The 24426-nt window shown below is 39.5% G+C and overlaps 1 protein-coding gene across 2 annotated transcripts in view; it reads right to left on the bottom strand.

Annotated features, from left to right (window-relative positions):
* FBXO11 (F-box protein 11) overlaps positions 1–24426 on the bottom strand; it is a 71271-nt gene that overhangs the window by 10390 nt on the left and 36455 nt on the right. The window contains exons 4-11 of one of the 2 annotated variants that reach the window (XM_054290155.1): positions 19735–19879; positions 18367–18496; positions 17288–17371; positions 17067–17199; positions 11908–12014; positions 11706–11817; positions 6667–6773; positions 6444–6581 (exon numbers count right to left, since the gene is read on the bottom strand). In XM_054290155.1, the coding sequence (XP_054146130.1) occupies positions 6444–6581; positions 6667–6773; positions 11706–11817; positions 11908–12014; positions 17067–17199; positions 17288–17371; positions 18367–18496; positions 19735–19879 (956 nt within the window). The remainder of the gene's footprint in view (positions 1–6443; positions 6582–6666; positions 6774–11705; positions 11818–11907; positions 12015–17066; positions 17200–17287; positions 17372–18366; positions 18497–19734; positions 19880–24426) is intronic. The other variant, XM_054290156.1, reaches the window with a different exon arrangement.

The following is a 24426-nucleotide window of genomic DNA, read 5'->3' as shown; positions in this document are numbered from 1 at the left end:
CTTTACACACTATTCTTCCTCTGAGTGCCAAATGTTTTTGACTACAGCACCATGATGAAAGAAGAGGGGTATTTCAGGTGCGCTTCATCACAGTCATTTTGGATTCCAGGTAGAAGCTGCAAACAAACAGAGCCTTTCTCATGTGGCTGCAGGATCTCCACAAGCTTCAGCAAGCACCAGTATTTAACTTGGAAATCTGACTTCTGATTCAGAAGAAAGTGGGAATTTGCTGTAAGACTCTGTGAGGGAAATGCTCCTTCAAAGGGGGGGAATAAAGCAAAATAAATCTGTATCTCAGATTCCTTTATAAGCCTGACTAATGGGTTGCAAAGTCAAGACTTTTTGCTGAGCAAGATCCTGTAACATTCAATGTCCATGAAGAAAAATTGCATTAAAGAGCCCAGCCCACCTTAATCAGTGCCAGCTTAAGCTGAAGGGCTGGCTTTGAGTTGATGCAGTTAAACCCAGTGGATTTCCTCATCTGTTGAGACCAAGTCTGACCATCACCTGTGTGCATCACTGTTAAACTCCAGTCAGCTAGACCAACAGAGCTGCTGTTTGTCAGAAACACATTCTGAGCAACCACCTCATCCCAGACTTCCTATTTCCCATGCCTCTGTTTCCTAGGACATTCTCTGTTGATACCAACAACTTTTTTGGCCCAAATTCACCCCCTAGAAAGGGCTAATACTGACTTCAGTCTTTAAGATGTCCTCAGCAATCCCTGGTACCTTTTTAGCCACACTCATTCAAAAGGCATTACTGTGCCTTTGAACTCCAGCCTGTCAAAAAGGTCTGGTGATGAACTTGTGGATCCCAAAAAATCACATATGGCTTCAGGCAACAGTTTTTCTTTGGAACATTATGGACTATTTTTTAAAAATGGAAATTGTGTTTCCAAGTATGGAGTTCCATGACCTATTATCCACAGGGTCCAGCAACACTGCTAACACAAAGCTCACTGTCAGCTCCAGTACCACCAGGTATCACCATCAGGCACAGCTGCTCCTCCTCTCAGCACCCTCCTGCTGCACAACCCTTATGCTCTGTCCAGATGTTGGGCAGCTCAAGCTACTGAGGTCAGGAAGTCTGCACAGAGGGACTGCAAGCCTTATATTGCCTCCACTTCCTTCAAAGAATGGTTTTCAAGTGTGCTGGGTGTTTGACTTGGGCTTTGTGGGGGTTTCTGGTTATAATGCAGCAGCTAATGGAAGAAGAACCTGGAGGGGACAGCACCAGACTAAGGAAAAGAGGCCCCAATGATTAGTAAGAAGGAATAGAGTATGCATGTGGAAAAAGTATTACAATCTTACAAAGACTACCAAGTAGCTTTCTGCTTGAAAATCCTAAATATTAACAGGCAGGTCTGTACATCAAATTTATTTACAATCCCAGGCAGAGCATTAGCTGTGGACACAAAATGACAGCTACACTGACAGCATGTGTGGGCAAGAACACTGCTGCAGCCTGGTAAGCTCTGAGCAGGTGAAGGAATCAGAAACAAACACTACAGCAAGGATAATATTGATATTCCCACCAGGCACACACTGCACAGAAAAGATGTGATCACAAAGATGGGATCCTGCACAGCTGAAACAATTCAGAAGACTTTTTACATCAAGACTAATTCAGTGATTGAACCTGGGTGCTTTTTTCTTTCTGCATCTTGTCCAGTCTAACAAACATGGCCCTGAAATGCTTTAGAGTTAAAACTCTTAACTGATGAGACTTTGTTGCTGCTTTTCTTCTCAGAGGATTTCTCCCTCCTTTATTTCTAAAAGGACTTTTTCTTCTTTCTCTGTCTTGAAGATTACATTGCAGAAACGCAGAGGCATTTAGTATTACTGTTTGAACAACACATGTATTCCAAGAAAAGAAATATAATTGTGTAAGATCTAACATTTCCTAAATATTTATAGACTCAAGTATTCCCAATAGGGTAGGAAAAAGAAAAAAAAAAAAAAAAGACAACAGGAAACCAATAATGAAAAAGAGTAACTGCCTATGCTTATAAAAATTTGCCTTCCAAACCCTGGAAGGGTCCTTATTTGAGAGTTAGTGCATTTCATGAAAATTCAAATGCAACATAAAGAAAATCACATCCAAGATGCAAAACTAACCCTTTACTTTTATGCACAGCAAAAGGCAGTTGAGTTTTTAATGCAGTCTGTATAGAATCTGGCATATGCTTAATTTTTTTTTTTGGACTTTATGTACACATTTCTTTAAAGTGATCTGATTTGTAGTATTTAGAAGACAGAGAAGTAAACTAGGCATGATCACCCAACTTAGACACATGCTGCTACACTTTTATTTCATCAGAAAAAAAAAACCCCAAGCTTCTCATTTAGGAGCAATGAAAATGAAAACTGTTTTGCCTAGAGCTCAGCTTTAAACTGTAAAATTAGGCTTATTTTTACATTAAACTGGAACTTCTCCATTGTGTACATTCAACTACAGAATACAATTTATAACAGATGCCTGGTAACTCATCTCAGGCACCTGAGAGGTCAGGGTAAGGCAGTCAGGGTTGCCAATGCCACACTGCATTTTTAATGCCAGCTTGTTACATATTTGTCACAAGACCAAGGCAAACCTCAGGATATTGCCAGTTTAGAAATAAGAGGTTAAGTTTCTACAAGAATCAAAACACAAAGAACAGTTTGAAAACATGAAACTGAAAAACAAAGCATTCTTGAACCCTTTGGAGAGAGCACTCCAGCACAGAAACCCACAGGAAAAGAATGTGTAGGGTAGGAATTCAGCACTGGAATGCACTTATCCCACTTCATAGGCACAAGCAAAAAAAAAAACTTACAGAAAGCAACAGAGGTGAGAGAAGAAAAAATACAAAATCCATTGATTTGTTTAGGAATACAGGATTTGTATCTGAAGGATTCCACGTCACTTTGTCACTTAAGGAGCATATAAACATTGCCAATGATCTAATTTCATTGCCTCCATCACTAGCCATGATGGAAAAGCAGAAGATGCTGCCAAAGCAGACTTTGAGACAGGGGGGGACTGAGTCTTTCAAAGGAGTTTATGACTATGAAATATTTCAATAATATTTACAGCTGAGATAAATATTATTCACACATTCTCTTTAATGTGCTTCTGATTCCCTTAAACAAAAGGGAAACATTTATTTCTACTCCATTTTGCTTGTGATACCACACTGATCACAGCTCTGAAACAGACATTTCATTGGTAAGAATAAAGATCAAATGCACTATTATTTAAAATTAATCAAGTGAATTCAGCCTGGCTTTTATTTTTTTTAATATTTCAGCACCCATATATTTAATATTTATACTTCAGTACTTAAACAAGAAGCAGCTTCTACCCAGACTTTCCAATTAACCCTCAAGCCTACACACAGACACCTCCCCTGCAGGAGTTGCTGAAGCACTTTCCTTTATCAGTTTTCCTATAGCTGAAATCACTTCATTCCATGTTTCCAAGCCTGTTTAAGTCTTGAAGGGATGGATGTACCCACTGAAGTGGACCAGAAGTGCTTGTACAGTATGTTAAACACAGCTTAAAGCAGTCCAAACAATGAGATAATATTCACCAAAGACATCTGCCACAACTCTTTGCAAACGAGCCCAGCAACATCATCTCTAGAGGACAGAAAATGATGTAAAGCCATCCATCAGAAGAGGGCTGCCAGCAGGGCATTCTCAGCTGCTGCAGTCTTCCCCAAAACAGAACAAGTACAGTCCTTAGGATGGAACTATCAGAGTGGAGAAGATGCACCTACCAGCAGAATTCCAACATGTGGGGTGTTCCACCTCCACTGGCAAGATTTTATGCTGGCAGCAAAAGTAGCAGCCCTGTGACCTGTCTGCCTTCTACTGAACCCAGAAAACCACAAATCCAACAGCTACAACTAGCACTGCCTCAATCCTTTATCTCTGCCCCTCAGCAACCTGGGCAAAGAGGAGAAAGGCCTCACTGGATTGTACCCACAGTGCATTTCCTGTCAATGCTATTTACAGGCTGCCAACTCTCACCAAAAACCTGAGTAGGTCAGGATTAGAACTTGCACTTGATCCCATCTGTATCACTGATGAATGGTACTGGTCCCAGTACAGACCACTGAGGGACATGATTTAGCAACTACCATCTACCCTCTGGATGCAGCTATCCAAACAATTCCTCATCCACTGAACAGTCTATCCATCAAATCCACAGCTTTGCCACTTAGGGAGAAGGATGTTGTAAGGGAATGCCTGGGGAGGTGGTGGAGTCACCATCCATGGATGTGTTTAAAAAAAAGACTGGATGTGGCACTAGGTGCCAGGGTTTAGTTGAGGTGTTGGGGCATGGGCTGGACTCAATGATCTGTAAGGTCTCTTCCAAACTGGTCATTCTGTGAATTCTGTGCATATGTCCAGGCCCTACAGGAGTCCACATAAATGACATCCACAGCCCTTCCTTTCCCCACTGAGGCTGGTCAGGCAGGACTTGTCCTTGGTGAAGCTGTGCTGGCTGTCCCCAGTCACCTCCCTGTGCTCTGTGATCCTCAGCACAGCTTCCAGGAGGAGCTGCTCCATGACCTTCCCAGGCACAGAGGTGAGGCTGACAGGTCAGTCCCTGCCAGGGTCCTTTCTGCCCTTTATTGAAAATAGGTGCAATGTTTCCCTTTTCCCAGTCACCTGACTGCCATGGCTTTTCCAGTGTCATGGAGAGTGGCTTGGACTCTACATCAGCCAATTCCCTCAGAACTCTGGGATGCAGTTCCCTGGGTTCCAAAGACTTCTGTACATTCAGGTTCCTCAGGCAGTCACAAATGTGATCTTATATTACAGTGGGAGTGACTTTGCTCCCACTGTCCCTGCCTTGAGGTCCACCCAATAAAGAAGTGTGGGAAGACTGCCAGTAAAAACTGAGGGAAAATGTTGAGTGCCTCAGCCTTCTCCTCATCTCTTGTCACTGCTGTTACTCATGGGGTGGGGAGGGGTGGGATGTTGTGCTTTTTTCCTGCCATTCCTTTTCTGAAAGATACCTGTGGAAGTCTTCCCTGTCCTTCCTTGCATGCCTTGCCAAGTTCAGCTCCATCTATGCCCTGGCCTTCCTGACCCTACACAACTGGACAGTGTCTCTGGACTCTTCCCAGATCACCTGTGTCGCAGACATTTTTTCATAGAAATCCTTTCCTTCAGATTCGTGCATCTTCTGGGAAGCAAGGGCCCCAGAAGAGAATGTAAACAATTGTTATCAGCTGCTGTGGAATGCAATAGGATGCACCTGTGATTGGTTCTTGTTCCATGTGTACCGTTAAGGGCCAATCACAGGAGCAAGCTCGGGAAAGATTCCCGGGACACAGAACTTTGTTATAGATTCTTTCTTTCTATTCTTAGCTTAGCAGCCTCTGCAACTTCTCTCTTTATTTCTATTTAGTATAGTTATAATGTATTATATATCATATATCAATAAATCCAGCCTTCTGATCAGGAAACATGATGCTTGTCCTTCTCTCACCACCCCAGCGACCCACTCAGGTCGCTGTAATACACCTGCCCCTGCTTCCACTGCCTGTGCATTTCCATCCTGCCCTTTAGTCTCAACCCAGCAGGTCTCTTCCCTTCCTTTCCTGATTCCTTACACCTGGGGATCAAGAGCGTTTGCACTCTGTGGAAAGCATCCTTAGAGATCTGCCATTTTAAGAGTGACTGAAAGAAAACTGCTTGTTTTGCCAGCTGGGCGTGGGGAATTGGGGCTTTGTCATTCAAGCAGGAAAAACAATGATTTGGCACTCTTTGGAAGACATGCAGAATATTTTCCTAAAACAAGTCAGCAATCATCTTTTATTTTAGAGACAAAAATCTCTTCTATTTCAAGGGCTATGAATGCCATTTCTCACTACTGTGCATATATTTGGAAGTGATGAGCTTCACCCCACACAAATAAACATCTATGAAAGAAGGCCTGAACTCTGATATGAAATTCTGTGCTAAAATTCCACAACTAATTCCCTGCTACAAAAGCCCTCTTCCCAGAGGAGGTGTACATACCCTATTTCAGAGTTTTAGCATTAAAATAAGGCTAAGTCTTCACAAAGCATTTTTTTTCATTTCTAAATCATACAGCACCTTATTTTTGTTCTTTTTCAAAGGGAAAAGAATGAAGTATAAATGTAAGCCTACAGTTTACATCCTGTTTCAAGAGGTATTTTGTCACTGCAACATAATACAATGTAACAGGCTGCCAATCAACTGCAAAAGCTTGCTTAAACCTCTTTCAGCTAAAATTGTCTTTAAAATGAAGTCTCCCACTTAAGGGCAAGAGAACAACAGCAGGCATATTTTAAACTACCTGTTCATAACTAAATGCACTTAAAAAAAAAAAACCAACATTTCTCCAATAACAGGCAAAATGGAAGATTTCAGTTCTACAACATGTGCATTTTTTCCTTCAAAAGAAAACATATAGGTTACCATTCCATGGTCAAAAGTGAAAACGCCAACGTCGCGTCCGTGGTGAATGTGATTCCGTCTGATAATGGGATTCCCGTGGTTTTTAACCCAAATCCCTGCTAATGCATTATTGGAGATCTCATTGTCCTCATATATTCCCTGGGAAAGAAAAATGTAAATTAAGACAGGAATCCAGAACAGTGAACAACTTTATCAAAGTAAAGAAATAAATGTGGAAAATTACCTGTGCGTGGTCTGTAATATAAAGTCCAACATTTTCACAGTCGCTGATGTTACAGTGTTTAATAGTAGGACAAGCTCCCTGGCCACTAACACATACTGCAGAGCCAACTGGAAGAAAACAGTACAGTTACCATAGCTTCAAAGCATAGTGCATTTATAAATAGTCTGGCAGAGCAAGAAAAGTTAGTGTGAACTGATATTTTAAAAAGATTTGGTGTTCACAGAGCCAAAGCGTTGCAAGCCACTGGCAGAAAAACACCAATGTCATCATTTTGCAGATGCAAAAAACCACGGTAGGAGTCATTTTAAAATCATCTTGCCAAGGTTAAACAGCTGCCAGGACAATGGTTTATATAATAATTCATGCTTATGAAAGTCCTCGCTCATTTATTTGCATGTGTTAGGCCCACTGTATACTGACCGTTCACAGCAGAGCACAACAGAAATCTAACAAAATTCTCTAATTACTGCCTTGTTGTGCTTCCCTTGAAATTTTCACAACTCAGTACATCAAAGAGGCCAAACAATAATTTCAGAGCGTACAAAGACACACTGTCTGCCCAGTACTCAGCAGGACACAGACACACAATCTTGAGTACAGAATAAACATCATAAACCAACAGGTCTCTCCCCAGCTGAATTACAAAACTCCTTGAATGATTTCAGCTACCATACCAAAACCCAGAAAATATGTATTTTCCAGGAAACTAGGACTCAAACTGCTCAGGACTTCAGCATACCACTCAATTCCCTGAACTCCATGAAGTGTGACAACGTAAAATTCTGCAGGCACTACGATCAACAGTGATTTCTGAAAGGTAAGAGCTCATCTCAGGGAACCTGGCCTACGTAACACATGTTCCCCACAATTAAACACCACTACATAAGCAAGCCAGTACCTGCTCTATTAGTCAGTTTTCATACATCCTTCTAGCAAAGCACCACAAAGACTATGCTTAAATAATTCACAGACTCATTTACAGAGAGCTTATTCTTTTTTAATTCCTAAAGAAATTATTTTGATTGTCTAGTCTGACCTTATGAATAATACAGGCTATACTAATTCCCTGAATTAAGTCCTGCTTCAATTCTAGCAGCAGGAACTTCAGCACATATCTTGTAGAAACATATTTAAATTTTGATAACTTTGACTTCCAGCAACTGAGAAACTAGCACAAAGCTTATTAGCTGGCTAGAGGGCTGTTGTCCTTTTAATTTACACTTTAATTGCTCATCTGAATTGCTCCAGCTTTGGCATCCAGTTCTCTTTATACCAGTGTATGCTGTATCCAATGCACACACACATTCAGTGCAAGCAATTTGCTCCTTCAGCCTTCTCCTTGATAAAGTGACAAATTACAGTCACTACAACCAAAGTTTTCTGCTTTACCTTATATGACTTTTCATTGAACAGTTTCTAAATTTTCCAACATGTTGCTATGGACACCAGAAAAGAGCACTTTATTCAGAGGCAGGACTAAGCAGAGGCATTAACAGAGTCTCTCTACTTCTACCTGGTGTTCCCACAGGTGTTACTAAGGACCACACCAGTTCTTTGGGCCATTTGACTACATGGGGGCTCACATTCAGCAGTTTATGCACAGTGACTCTGTAAGCTTTGCCCAGCTTTCCAGGAGAGGGTTTTAGCACTTAGAAATAGCAAGTTGCGTGTGTGTAACTCTGCACTTGGTCAGACTGATGCGAGTGGTGTTTGACTGTCCACCTACCAGGAAGGTCATAGCAACCCATCCTCCTGGTTATTTTTAATACCATAATTATATTACACTCATATTGTATCTATAATACTCTATAATAAAGTCTACAGGTCTCATTAATATGGGTCTTATTTCTTCTCTTCAAGTCAAGAAGTCATCTTTGAAATAACCACCAAAAAAGCCAATACAGTTACCCTGAAGGTTATTTTTCATCTATTTGGTGTAGACTCTGGGCATTCTGTAGAACTCTAATATTTTCAGGCGCTAAGTGTTGATGTCAATATCTTTCAAGGATCTGTGTAATTATACTGGGACTGCTGCATTCTTTTCATCAAATAAAGTAATCAAAAATACCAACAGTGTACTGCAACCATTATAACTTTCTGTATATGCACTAAATTGATTCATAATAAATTTTATATTCTTGATTGACCAAACCCCTGCATTTATACCTCATCATTTTAGCCAGGATCAACAGGCAGTACTCCTGCCATTCTTCACCCTGGGTAGTCTCTCCCCTCCCACCTCCCCCAGGGACAAAACCATCTCATCGAGGTTTCAAGTTACCATTGATACACAACAGGAACCCAGAGAATTTCTTGGCCAGTTCTTTCTAAACTCCTGAATGATTTTAGAATGTCTACTTTGTCAGCTGTTTAACCTCATCCACAGTTACTGTCAAGAGTGGAACGTGTTTCATTATCCCTCTAGGGGATGAGGGCATTTATCATTCCTGCCTATTCTCATTAAATATGGAACAAAAATTACACAACACTTTGCCATTCAAATTTTTCCATTCTATGATGGATCAGCATCACTGCTAAAACTCCCTTTGTTCCCCAAATTAAGACACAAGCACTGTCTCTTCTACACAGAGGCTGCATCTTGTCTTGTTTATCAAGTTCTTTGTGGCAGTAAAGTGGTGTGTTTTTATTTTAGAGGGAGGTCCCCACAGTTTCCTTCAATTGCTAATTTCCTATTTGCATTAACTGTTAATAATTTATTCTTTCTTGCATTTCATAACTGCTTTCACTCCCTCCTATCTCATTCTGACACTGAGGAGCTATGGATTTTTGGAACCTGGTGTGATGTTGTAAAAGCATACCTCTATCACATTTTGCTTATTTAAATGAAAGCAATCTTTATTCTGACTCTTCACTGGACTTGAGTACTGATTGTGTGAAATGGGTCCTTTTGGAGTACAAAGCACTTATAGTACAGGTTTAAGCTTTATTTTGTTTACTCAGAATAAATGATTGCACACACTTCAGCAATACTAAATTTTTTGAAAAAAGGAACATTGCCATCCACTACTACTTTTATCCATCAAGGTGAGGGCTAACACAGATTTTTTCCACAATGGATGCAACAGAACCTCTAGACTCAGGATCTTGCCATTTAAACTTTATTTGAAAATATTTCAAAAGATGCTTGGGACTGGCAGCAGGAACCTTCAGCTTAATGCATTTGCACTTACATAGCTCCCATCTTTACATATGACATACATTAAGAACTTTACATATGACATAATGCGGAAATATGCTTTAATGCAACTTGGAGATCTACAGAAAGGATATCAAGCATGGGCTAGGAAAGAGGTTTTGAATGCCTATGGATCAATACTTCAGAGATGTCAATTATCTGCAAACAGTAAATGCCTTTTCTGGCAGACTGCCATTCCTCCTCCCTTTTTACACAAGCTCAGTACTTCCTGAGTATGTAATAGCAAGGCTTGGTAGGATTAAAAAGCCAGTAAAACTTGATAATTGGTAAGTGATGATAGTACAGCCTACACAGAGCCTCCAAAACTGAACAGAATTTCAGAGAGAAGAATTTAATTTTGGAAAAGAGAATCAACAATTCAATACAGTAAAGATTCAGAAATCCAGAGTTTTGGAGCGAGCAAAACTTCAAAATTCTCAGAAATGGAAAGCGGTCATGAAAAAAAAAATCTAAACTTAATTTTCATAAACAACTTTCACAAAAATATCAGGATCTAGTAGCTTATCTATAAGCATGTTTCCATCTGAAATCATGCAGCTCTTCAAACTACTTTAATACTCAGGTTGAATGTGGTCTTATCTAATTCCACTCACTGGTTGTCAGGGTTCCCAGTATTGGTATATGGTAAGTTCCAGAATACTTTTCCTCTGTATATTTCAATTTCCTAGTGTTAGCATTAACACTGGGATAACTGGGATACTGGGAGCAGCTCACTGTCCTTTGCTCCTCTTCTGCCACTTTTAAAACCTCCAAGTATTCACTGATGTGTCTCCAATAAAAGAGATGGTGATGCAAAGCACAGAGCTGCAAAGCAGAGAACTGCCTTGACCAAGTGCCGTGGTTTATAGCCCAAAACCTTCAAGAAAGCTCATCTTCCTCTAGAAGGCACACACCAGGAATCCTTCCACCGTTCTCATCATGGTTCCCTGCAGTATTCTTCACAGGCAGTACCAGGAAAATGTTGGTTTTATACCTAGTTGGAAGAACTCTTCTTTTTCCTTGCCTTTATGTTGAGCTGAGCAACCTCCATGCACAGCCTGCTGCACAGATTCATTCCCTCTCCCTAGCTGACCTTGGGGAACCTCACACATGGCCACTTCCACACGAAGACTCAATATCTTAATTCTCCTGAACCTCTTCTTTCTGACACTCCAGCTCCATCTGGCTGTGTTCAAAGATGTTCAAGTTGCCATATCTTGTGTCCAGGGATTACAAACTGCCATGTCTTCCTGCTGGTGACTAAACTGCCATCCAGCTCCTCATTTCCAGACACTGACTCCTTCTTTCCTCAACCTAGACTACTGATTTTTCCCAAATCAGGTGGTATAAATTCCTCATTGTCTCTGATGGCAAAATGAGTCTTTCAACACTTCTGCCTGTAGAGCTACTACTCATCCTCTGAACATGTCAAATCACTCCACTCAGAGAGAGCTGAGCTCAGCAGTTACATCTTGTGACTGTTTAATGCCATTGATCCCAACACAGAACATCAGAACAAACCCATGAACAACTCCCATGTGTAACCCTTTCAAATGCCCCATCCTGCCAGCTACAACTACACACCAAACCCAGGTATGTTTATTTAACTGTCACTTCTCAATTTCAAACCAACTGTCCAACGAGTCCGAACAGATTCAAACAGAAAACCAAGTACACATTATCACAGAGGTTTTGGACACAAAGAAGTCACTCTAACAGTGATGCTCCAAGGCAATTAAGGCTTGCAGACCTGTATTGAATACCTGCATCAAAAAATAAAGATATGCCAATTGTAATCATACTCAATTTGTAGAGTTTCTCAACCAATAAAAAGCCCACTAACCTGTACAAGTACTTCGGATAATACAGTGATCGATAATTGGACTGCAGTTCACGGTAATCTCTAAGCAGTGGTGTGCATTGTGGTGCTGAGCAGATTTGTCATCAGGGTTGAACTGAAAAGGAAGAAAACAAATGTTGTATTTAACTGCTCAGACATTAAAATAATTTTTTTTAAAAGATCTGCTTTCAGGTGAGATTCTTACCCTGATTGTCATATATCCAACATAGGCATCTTCAGAACCCTCCATAAAAACGAAGGTGGAATCTCTAGTGTTTTCTATTATAACTTTATCTGCTACTTTTCCAGGTGCTGCAAAGAGAACAATTTAAAAGTCTTAGTTTATGCTGCTGAAAAAAAAATTCCTCAAAATACTTACAGAATTCTGTTTGAAACAACAAAGGAAAATTAACACTACTGTTGATACATAAATAGTCCTCCTGACAAAAGGATCTTAAAAAAGGAAGTTTCAAAGACAACGAAGAAACTAGTCTTTAACTAAGACAATGTGGCACCAATTTAGTAATATCTAGTACTGTGAGAAAAACCTCCTCTGTTACAGAGCTGGTTTTTGACACTACTTACAATGAACAGCTTAGACATGGGTACCAGGCTAGAGGCAGTTTAACTCTGTCCAAGTATGATTTCTTCTGGTATTCCAAACCCTTTTATTAATGCTAAAAACATTCATTCCATCACTGACATGAACCACTATTTACTAATCTACTTATGACCTACAAGTGACCTCCCCACACTTCTCAAATTCAGAGTTTTGAACTGATATCCTCATTATTCTTTATGAAAAAAAAACCAAAACAAAAACAACTTATTGAATTAGATTGAACTATACTACTGGCAGCAGGTATAAAAGGTTATGAAGTGGTTCACTTGCAAAATGCTGCAATGTGCCATTTCCTGTGTGACCAGTGAGGCTCTGCTCCATTCTTTACCCTTAATCCAAAGGCAGGTGACATTTACGTGGGGATGGCACAAGCCAGCAGAGGGAGCACCAGTTAACCTCAGCCACTCACTGCAATAAATTCACTGATGCTCATTCACAAGCAAGATCGTTTGTCTGATTCAAACCTGCACATTAAACATGCAAGCCAGAAGCAGCCCTCCCTCAACACACCAAATATAAACGTGGATGTTTCACATACTATAGCAGATAACTTATCTGATAGCATTTTAAACCATTCCCAACTCAACACAAATGTGAGCAGGTATTTATCCTAAATTCTGTATTTTATTGAAAAGTCTATGCACAGGATTCCTCATGAGCAGATCCTTTTCTGTTTATTGACATTAGTACAGACAAGCAGTATGTCCTGTTCTTTATCACTCTGGCAGAAAGATGTCAGTCAGAATGAAGCAACATTTACATTATTATCCAGCTTGTTCTCACTATCTGAAAGCTCAATCTCTGCTTTCATTACTGCAGAACTGCACATATTTTAAGGTAGTCTGGCTCTCCTCTACACCACTATTCACTTAGTACCAGATAACAACTAAAAGAGGCTTTGATGAGGAGTTGTGTCATCATACAAAACATATTTCTGTGGTTTGGTGACATTTCTATATATTCACCATGGTGCAAATGCAGTGGCATAAACAAATCTGTGTGTTTCAGCACACGGAAAGGAACAGCACCACAGGACTGCATGTGAACCAACCGAGGAAATAAACAGAGCCCCAAGGAGGATATAAGAGCCATAAATCAGTATCAGAACTTTCAGGGTGGCACAGAAAAATTGCACTTCACATCAGATGCCCTGAAACACTATCTAACAGATTTTGTGGAATTGTTTGCAAAGCACTTGGATCATGTTCTCTACAGACACCTTCCTCTCATCTCATGAGTTCCTACACAAGGAGTAACTTCTGAGTTGGGAAGGTCCCAGAATGCCCATCACAGAACAGGCCAGTTAGTAAGATCACTGCACTTAGGTCTCCCTAGGAAAATAGTGAAGACTTCCTTAAGCATTAGTTTCATTCCAAATGCACCAATGAAATTCTCTGCAACATTCTGCTTAATCTTTGTGAAATCATCATTCAGAGAAATATCTCCATTTCAGCTTTTGGCTTAGACCACTTTAGAATAAAGAAATCAGTGTTAGAATTGGAAACGGAAGAAAAGGATCATTAATTTTGTAATCAAGCAAAACACAGCTCCCAAGAATTCAGTTTGCTGGAACCTAAGGGAGTCATGTTCCCCAGGATCAGAATTCATGCTCAGCTTAAGGACCATGGATAGACCATTTAGAAATAATGGAACAGAAGGCCTACAGTAAGGGACTGTCTAAAGAAATATACATTAACTGGATATTGCCTCAGAATTACTTAATTCCTCATAAGGAATAAAACAATTTCCCTTTTCCTTGCATTAGAAGACAAAAAAATCACTACCTTCTGCAGGCATTAACTGTGACCCTGTCCAACTGTACCAAGCAAAAACCAGATACTCTTTTAGATCTTACAGTCTACAAGATGTAAACCACAAAGGTCTAAACCAGTTCAAAGAAAGCTTTCAATTCAAAATGCAGAACAGGTACCTGAAGAAGAACTCAGGCATGTGAAAATACTCTTGCACTCTAAAATAGAACAATACCCAATTATAATAGTTGTCTCACAATTTTAGATTTTTCCACCCTTAAAATGACAATGACCATTCCTATTGGTTTTAGTAATTTTTTTTCTTGACTGAAGGATCTTTTGATAATCCATTTTCATTTACTTGCATATTATTTAAGTCAAATGGAAAATGAAGGGAAAAAATGAAAGCTGTATCTCTGAAAATACACATTAAGTGAAGATTCTCAGATCAGGACACGTCTGTACAACTGCTGAAACTCAGCAATTGTGAGATTTTGTGTCTTGAGTGAGATGAACACTTCATGGAAGGGTCCTATTCCTGCAGCAAACACCCCCCTCTCCAACCCTGAAAAACAGAATCCTTTTTAAAAATCCAAAGGTATTTTTGTCTGCTGAATCAGATGCAACAATTTTCTTAAAGAACCTCTCCTCTAGTTTCTTTTTTGGCAATTCAGACATGCCACAGTACTAGGAATACTTTCAAAGCCTTCCTTTTCAACCAACTCCTTCCCTCAGATTTAGGGGAAGAAATAACCCCAAAATTAAACAGAACAAAAAGTAGCCCAAAAAAATTGAAAAAAACCCCACCCACCAAAAAAAAATGGGCATTATTCTGTAAGCACATTTTGCTTATGTGACCAAGCAGAAGCTTCTTCCAAGCTCAAGGTATGTTAAGCTGCCTTTCTAATAATGTTGTGCTTCTTCTGAAGCCAGAAGAATAAACTATTAAAGAAATTTGAGTAGAAATGCAGAGAGATTTGGTGCTGCCTTAATTCCACCATTCTGAAAAGCATGCCAGACTGAACAGAGAAGAGGTAGTTCTCCAAGGCTTAGCGGTTCACTTTAATTTGTTTTCTTTTCCAGTCAAATGAAAATTGACTCTCTCTACAATGTCACTCACCATTCAGAAGAGAAAGTCTGAGGAAGTGAAGTCAGCAATGCCAAAAACTGAAATATAAATACATCTAGCATTGCTGGATTCCTCTTGGAGGTTTTGTTCCCCAAGACAGCTATTCTGTTACAAAAATACACAATAAAGATCCCTGGCTTTTAAAGGGCTGTACTTAAGAAAACTGTTTTTCTGAATAACTTAGGTTAATTCCAAAGGAAGGGAAAGCAGATGGCTTTTCAAAACTTAAAAGGAGACAGAGAACATGCAGAAGTTTACCCAGATATTCAAGATATCATTTCAAGTGTCATGAAGTGACTGGGAAATTTTATATCTTAGGACAGTGCTGATCCAATTTCTCTGGATTTTAAACACTTCATGAATATGACCTGCCCTATTTTTACTGTAATCCTCTCTTCTGTGAAACAGAAGCCAGGGGTTATTTGTCTGTGGCCACATCTCCATTAGCAAGCACTGCAGCCTAACACAGGAGTGGTACCACAGAGGGAACCAGAGCTGAGGATCAGGCACCCCAGCACACGCTGCAGGCAGGGAGGGGAGAAGGGACTGACTCTGCTCTAGTCCTCCCCAGGTCCCTCTGACTGAACACACACTGCCTACAGAAGGGCACTAGGAGTATTCCAGGAACATGTCTTGTAAATCAGTCTCATCCAAAAGGAATCCAGTCTGTCCTCCAAAAGCTCTCCACAACACAGACCAAAGCACTCTAAGTGGGCATGTTCAGAATGTTAGCTCCAGAAATGCAGTCCCAAACTGACAAACTCACATACTAACACAGCCACATCTTGCAGATCTGTGGGGACAATTTTTCAGAATAACACTGGAACAATCTGCCTGCATTGCTCAAAACCATTCTCCCTGCCAAGGCTGCAAAACCCAGGCAAGAAGTGCCAGAACAGTCTCACTCAAGAACAAAACAGTTGGTACGGAGAACCGGTAAATACCCAAAAAGAGAGACTTTGCAAAACAAAGAACATATCCATAGGAAATACACCCACCAAAGCAAACAAAAACCCCCACCCTTACAAACAAACAAAAATCCCAAACCCACCACTCTTAATAAAACCCACAACCCAGTAAACCCAACCCAGAGAGACAGCATCTCAAAAACACAAAACTGCAGGTAATTCCCTTCTAGATCACCACAGGAACAAGGGGTCTGAGACCCCTTAACCAAAATCTCTACCAGATAGTAATACAGCCTGAATTACTACCAGTGACATGCCACTGGGAATTGGCATGCTCCTAGCAGTGACATGAAAAGCAAGCAGTTCCACAAGTATCACAGTGTGCAGCCTGGTATATTATATTAACTTCCTAAACCCTTCCTATTCTCCAAGTCTTATTTCCTTCTCCATAAAGGTTCCTGTTCAGAGGAACAGTTGGCAGAGAACAGAGGAAGAACCTCCAGTCTCAGAATCTTTCTGCTGGATGCTCTCATTTCCTTCCTCAAGATGGAATTATGATACTGAAGAAAATGGGACAGATACTAATTTGGGCTTGTTGTCACTGCTGGATTCTACTCTGGAGATGGGTTTTATATATATATATGTATGTATGAATGTAATTTTCAACTGCAGTCCTATTACTGAATTATCTTTGTGACAAATTCCATTTTTTTTCTCATAATGAAATAAAAAGATAAATGAAGTTATTCTGAGAGCTAGCAAGCAGACAACAGCACTTCAGTCTGAATCCTCAGCTACTTTTGAGTTAGTGATGCCTGTACAAAAGCTACATGTTTGCTAGGCAGATGAAGGAAGGTGGCCATTTATACTGGATATTTAATATACCTGAGTATCATGTTAATTAACATGGTAATTAATATGGGTTGGAGACAGTGCTGCTCCCAGTTTACATACCTGCACCAATCATGGTGATTGGAGATTCTATATATATCCATTCATCAGTATATATACCAGAGTGAACAAAGATAAGTCCATCAAAATGAGCTTCTTGAACTCCACCAAGAGCATCCTCAATGGTGTCATAATACTAGAAGAAAAGGAACAAATTTAGAGTAATGTCCATTTCCATTTATGAGGATATATAAATAGTTTTAAGAAACACTTTATGAACATACCAGCATATTTTCTCTTCCTTTGTATCTTGCAGGATTACTGTAGAAGTGTTCAGCAAAGCCTGGCTTTACATGTGCTCCTTTGTACTAAAAGAAGGAAGAGAGTTTGTGAGAAGCTTGGAGACAGGTGGGCCTGAATGCACTGACAGGAGATCTACTAATTCCCTAATTAACAAGCCTTTTGCTGACATCAGTTTGCCCCAGGAAGTAAGGATCATATACTGACCTCCCACTCTAGGCACACAATTTGAAATGGCAACACCAAAAAATGTCTGAGCCTAAGGGAATGATCAACTAAGCCAAGAGTCCAACTACTTACACAGCCATAAGCCTCAAAACTGACTGAAAAGCCTCATACACCTGAATCATTATACAAGAGCTGTCCTCACTTCCATCTCTTGATTCTCTAGCAGCTTGCCAAAAAAACTGCATTTATATGGTGAGGAAAAGAGAATCCCATACCTTCAGTAGTGACTGAATATTAAACAAAGAAGCCAAGTCAAGCATTTGTCCTCAATGCACTTCAGAAATTCATTAACCAACAACACATGGCATTGTGTGGTACACTCACATTAATGTTTATTTCCCTTACTTATGTTTTCCTACCATCATGCCCAGCCATTTGTTCAGTACCTTTGAAATTTTGGATTAGAGGTGCAATCACATTCCTTAAAGGAAAGTTGTTTACCTCCAGTCAGGCCAGCTGTAAATCACTATTTAGCCCAAGTGGCATTACCAAGATGTGTCTGGTTCACCATACACATTGGTTTAGTAAGATATACAACAGCATCTTTCACACTGTGAGTCTCAGACCACAACAATCTTGTACACAAAATTTCAGTGATGCAAAACCCAACACAGCAGAGCTGGATACTCAAGGACTCCACTTTACCATGTGGTGTCTCCCTAAAGTATGCCTCAAAACGGGAAATAACTTCTGAATTCCCCCTACTGCACAATACCACAAGGATTTTAAAGTCTAAACCCAAGGCAATTACTGTTTGTCAGCCACATTTCAGAAGTTTGTGTTTTTACTTGTAGAAATACCCATGAATTTGAATATAAATTAATAAAACTCTTACCAGCTGCTGGAAGCTTTCTTTCCAGGGATTTGGATGTTCATATTCTTCTGGATTAATCTGATAAAATTTACCAGGTTCAGGATGCATCATTGGACGAGTGTACTCAAATACTTCCATATACAATCTTTTCCTGAGCAGAAGAGAAAATTAATTTTAATTTTTCATTTTAATCTTCCATTTTAATATAAAACTAAAGGCTAAAACCTGGGGGTTTTTTGAGAAGAATTTGCCAGTGACTGTGAATACGACCAAGATCAGCATGTATCACTTAAAACCAATTTTTTTGCTGTACTTACTTTTGTTTTTCTGACTAAAATTTGTATGTGTTTTATAAGCCAAGAGAAAAAGTTCTCAACATGCAATTTTCATGAAGAAACTTAAGCAGTTACATACACTATTTGTGAATCAAACTGTACATTAACTACAGCATTAACACTTACAAAAGCTAGTAGCACAAGGATAACAAAACTTAAGACCAAGCATGCCACCACCTCTTCCTCACCTTGCCAAAAAAAGACTGAGAAATGCATTCAGTGAGAACAAGTGATGCACTGTATTCCAAAAAGAGTTCATCAGTGAACAAATTACAGTGGTTTAAAAAGAAGAAAACAGCACACAGCAGTTGGATTCTTTTCATTAGTGCCAGAATGCAAATAATTGCAGTGTCTGAGCCTGCTGATACTAAGCCCAGACTTACAGGATGACACTGAATCACAGAAGTTGTAATTCATCTGACAAGGCATCCCCAAAGCTGTCTTTAGGACAGGAAAAGGGGGTAGATCTGTGATGTTATTTTATTATTCTTATTTTAGTCTTAATCTTTACTTTTAAACCAAAGCAGCTTAAGAAATATGTTGGGTTTTTTCCCTTACAGAGAAGTACAAATTTAGTTCCCATTTATTAAAACTCTCAATAATCCAGGCGTAAACCAGACTCACGTGAGAAAACAACCCAAGTATCCAACCATTAAACAGAACAAACAAAACTCCAACCAAACAAAAACCCCATTTAAGTAACACTAGACAAAGCTCGCATCTAAGCTGAAGAAATGTTTTGTTCCTTCTGTGTGAAGTAACACAATCCCCACAGTAGCCTAAAAAAGGTTAAAGGGAGAAGAAGGAATGGCAGAAGGAACTGATTTTTTTTAAACAGGCATTGTTTAACTAGTATCTACACTACTAGAAAATCAAGTTTTACTGTTTAAAACATATAATACAAAAATAATGCTTAACTAAATCAGACATAATAAAATACAACTGGTTTTCCTTCAACTAATTGTAACCAGCATTTCAATTTTTCTATTGTACTGGCATCTTGAGCAGCACATCTAGTATTTCTCAAGATAATGAGGAATAGCTTTTCACTTACCACAAAATTGGATCATTAGCCAGCTCACTGAAGCGTTTACACACACAAGCTGCTCTACAGAGATCCTGCTCCAGCAGGTAGGAGAAGATCTTTAGAACCACTTCATCTGGCAACTTCTCCTGAAGATACTGCTCTGCAGGTGCTGCTATTAAACAGTAATCAATACAAGGTTATTGACACATCTAGTGAGTTCAAATTCTGACTGCAAAAGATTACCAACCTGTCACTTGAAAGGTTCCCACTTAAAATGTCAATTATCTCAAGGCAGTCTTTTTTTAAAGCTCATTTCTTCTAAAACCAAAGAAGAATCTGTAACTTGAAGTTACAGACTTCAAGTCCTCTTTCCAAACTTCTAATTTCACCTTTTCTATTGGAGAAATCATTCTGCAAAGAAGTGCAGATGTTAAGCAGGCTACTGTGCATGTTCCAGAAATGCTGGCTTCTCACTGCTATTAGCTTCATTGTGGTTCAATTAACCCACATTATCTATACAATAATATTAATGCAGTCCCAAAGCCAAAATGTTTGCAAACATTTCCAAACACAAAAGAATTTAATCAGAAATAGTCACTCTCTGGAAAAACTACTAGGAAGACTTCCTTGTTCTCCCACAATGAACACATTAGAGAAAGAGGACATCTGGGATGTAGGAAATCAGCAGCCATCAATAACTCCCAAGTCTCCTCCTTCCCCTTACTCCCATTTATGCTCTTCCTTTTAAAATGAAAAATCTAAAGCAGAAGTATTAGTCTTGCCAGATGCATTTCTTCAGAGAGGCTGGAGAAAGTTGTATTCCCATGCCATTGTGTGCACTTTGTTAAACCCTGCTCAAGGACACTCCACAAACCACAGTTCCTTTGGGAAAGCCCTGTCTGCAGTTTGTGTTCTCACCAGACCCTCCCGGGGCAGGAACCCTCAGAGCAGGTGAGTTCTGCTTGCAAAGGTCACTTCTCTGGCTAATGCCTTCAGCATCCTCTCTATGATCCTACAGGCACAACCACACAGAGCAGCTTCCAAAGTTTAGAACATTTGTGTGCAAGGCACTCAAGGTTTGTGCTTGCTAAATTCACAGCACAATTACATCCATGCAATGTCCCCCACATCAGATTTTCTTAGCACACCTGAGCCTAAGGAGCAGCAGGACTGTCATTTTGGCTACTACAAGAAGCCTACTGAAGTGACCTTAAGGAAGATGACCTACTAAATAGGAGGGAATAACGTTCTGAAAAATAATATCCATGCGATATTTCACATATAAACAAAACAAACTGCCCCAGGATTCCCCTGGGCAAGACAGCACAAAGAAATGTGTTATTTTCAGCTCTAAGATGGAGAGGATAGCAACTGCAGGCACCAAACTGCGACTTTTTAACCCCACCCTAAAATGGGGTCTGCAGACCATATCACCAGAACCTGTGTGCTGTGACAGAAGTGATTTTTCCAGGGTGTCATGCTTACACCTCTGATCAGACCAGGTAGAAGAAATTCTGAAATATTCCTGAGATTGCAGCACCTTCCCTGAAAGTGCTCCTTATTGTGCCATCCTATGAATGTCCCCTTAGTGATTCCAGAGTGCCAATTTCATCTCAGATGCCAGAGATGCACTTTATGTATTGATGTATTTATGCAGTTGACAGCTGCTCACAGCAGTATCACAGTTCACAGCCATGAACTATAGGTATGTGCCACTTCAACCCAACAAAAATCTGTGCTGTGCCAAAGTGGTAAGTGCCACCACTCCACATGCCCACAGCTATGTGCTCCCACAGTATCCTATTCCTCCCCCAGATTTTTTATGATCAGCTCCTTGCTTTAGTCCATTGCAAGCTGCAGAACTGCTAGCATGGGACACAAGGAAAGAAACAGGAATGAATGCCCAGAAGTTGGCCAAGACAGTTCTCTGCAACAGCACTGATGGCAGACTACAAAATTATTTTTATTCAAGAAAAAACAAAACAAAACAAGCCTTATGAGCTAAGCTGAATCCAGTAAGTTGGTAAAACTTATGAAATGCAAGTAGTCTGGAAAGGCCTTCTGCTCAAGAGTCACTTGGGGAGGGCTGAAGAGCTTAACAGCAGCCAGTAAGGGAACATGGCTGTACATCACCAAAAAAATGTTACATGCATTATCAATGCTGGTTTAAAAAAAAAATTATCAATGGTTTTTAAAAAGGTTTTTTTCCACTGGAAGTGTAAAGGGTCAAACAGGCAGGAGCAGTTTGTTCTACAGTCCTAATTACTCTTGAAATGCATCACAGGATAATTGGACATTGCTTCTGAATTAATATTCTTCTGGTAGCTTTCCAGTTAGATGTAGTCTTCTACTGCCTTACTGAAAGCTGAAATCTTATACTGCAGATGCAAAACAGTAAATCTTCCCACGTTTTCCATGACCTGTCTTCTCCTTTTAACACAAATCCCTGAGGCATACAGTTACTTCCAGAAACAAACTGCAGGTTTTTTTCTTCCTTTATCTATGTTAGGACCTTGAATAATTTTTTATTGAATGGAGAAAATCATTAACACAGTGCCTTCCCACTGCTCCAAACTTCATGGTCCTGTTTTTCTCCCTATGCTCGATTTCAAAATCAAAATTGAAATCCAGATGTGTTTCCTTATTGCAAGGGACAAGGAGCAACTTAGAGAAAGTGTCAAAACACTTGAAATAAAAATAATAATAAAAGTTTTAAAGCCTCAATTAACCTTCTTGCCCCTGCAATTTTTCAAGTTGCACTTACTTGGAAACCTAGGCACTGCATTCAAAATGAAGATGATGATTTTACAGGTGTTTGCTATCCTCACTCAGCTTTATTCAAAATCCTGTAGAAGTGAGCAATTTAATTTAAATTGCCCTTCTGCTCAATTAAGCAGGGGTTGATTTAAGATTTCTCCACTCAAATCACTGATACAGTGATTACCAGGTGAAATTCTCCAGTATAATTTGAAAAAGCTAATTTGCTTCTTAATGTGAAGACTTCTCTGTATCCAAGAGAGACCAACATGCTTTTGTTCTATAAATCCACACTTCACATCTTGGATATCTTTTAGCAATGTGTCAAAGCAAGGATGTAATCAATGTGCTCTTCCTCTCAGTTTACAAAAATGAGCCAAAACAGTTTTAAAAGGCTTGTCTGGCCACCAGATCAGAAGCATTTATATGTTCTACTCCTGATAGTTTCATGCCCATCGATGAAGTCAAGGTAATGGACAAAATGGATACTCATATTAAAAGAACCCCAACCAGTTTTCCAAATAAGTGTCAAAACCAGGCAAGAATAAAAATAAAAATGAATTGTGAGAGGTCATCATCAATCTTTATCTTTGCCCTACTGTAAGCTGACAGTTGAACTATTTATAATTTAGTAAGTATTACTATACTGCACACCTGAAAGTTAGAAACACAGCTAGTTATGTCATTCAGTTTCCACAGGATATTCACAAAGCTAATTCAGTTTCAGTTTTGATCATTTAGCTGATAGGGACTAGCAAAGTAATACCAAGACAAAGAGCAGGGAAAGCTGCCTGAAAGTGAATTTCCTTCTTTGTACAAAGACCGTCATCCCAAGAATCCAAAATTGTGAATTATGTCTTATATGGTTGCCTTTTTTGTCCATTTTAGTGGAGAAGATGGGGACAAATAGCTTTTGCTCCACAGGGATGTATTTAGTAAAAATCTTTTCTTGTTAAGAAGCAGAAATATGTCAGAAACATAGCATGTATTGTTCTTGGGAAAGGATCCTAGGAAATCAATAGGAAAAGAAAAAAATCAATTTAAAAAGTCAGTAAGTTCTGTAAACTCATGCATGTTCCTAGTGTACAGAACAATCAGTGAGTGAGCCAGTAACCTCAAGTCTCAGAATGTACTGCAAATCTATAGTTCAGTGAAAAAAGAAATTTAAAATAGCAACACTCCCAGCAGAACTAACTCTGAAATCTGTATTAAAATACATGTTTTTCTGACTCCTGGCTCCACTCCAGTTGGAAACTCTAGTTGACTGGCATTTCTCCTTTCAACTTTACTGAATTTTCCTCCACTCAGAGTCTGTGCAACAAGGAATGGTTTTCCACCAAGAAATTTTCCTGTATTTCTAGTCCTTTGCTATCATTTCATCTACAGTTCTAAAATAAACCCCTGTACAGCCCAGATGACAATACACAGTCACCACTCATGACAATCCAAGAGGTCTCACATCTACAACTCAGTTACAACAGCTATCATTACCTATGCCAACAAAACACGTGAGGTGAAGGGGACTGTGAGTTAAAATAAATCTCACCAGAATCAACATTTGTACAAATTCAGAGGAATCTCTTAGAAATTCAACAGGAAGAATAAAAAAAAATCTGTCACCCATACTAGGAAAGAGATTAACAGAAAATGGTTTGAGGAGGACACTCTTACATTGCAACTGATTTGAACACAGTCTTAAAAGTAAAATTGTAAAGTCACTGTTTACAGTGATTCCCCTGTCAATTCTATGCTGGAGAAGCCTCCACAATCCTCACATGAGCTCAAGAAGCTAACAAATGGAATGCACAGTGAAAGCATGGAGAATTCCTCAGGAAATCAGTGTCATTCATGTTGGAAAGTTACACACTTATCACTAAAGAAAGGAGGAGAGTAAAAGCACAATGACTAACACAGCAAAGAGTGAAAGAAATGGAAGAAAAACTAAGAACTGTCAAGAGAAAC

Source organism: Melozone crissalis, unplaced genomic scaffold (genome assembly GCF_028551555.1).
Source record: "Melozone crissalis strain CALT ecotype California unplaced genomic scaffold, PUWL_Pcris_2 ptg000081l_1, whole genome shotgun sequence".
Lineage (NCBI taxonomy): Eukaryota > Metazoa > Chordata > Aves > Passeriformes > Passerellidae > Melozone > Melozone crissalis.
This window is presented reverse-complemented; position numbering and strand designations above follow the sequence as displayed.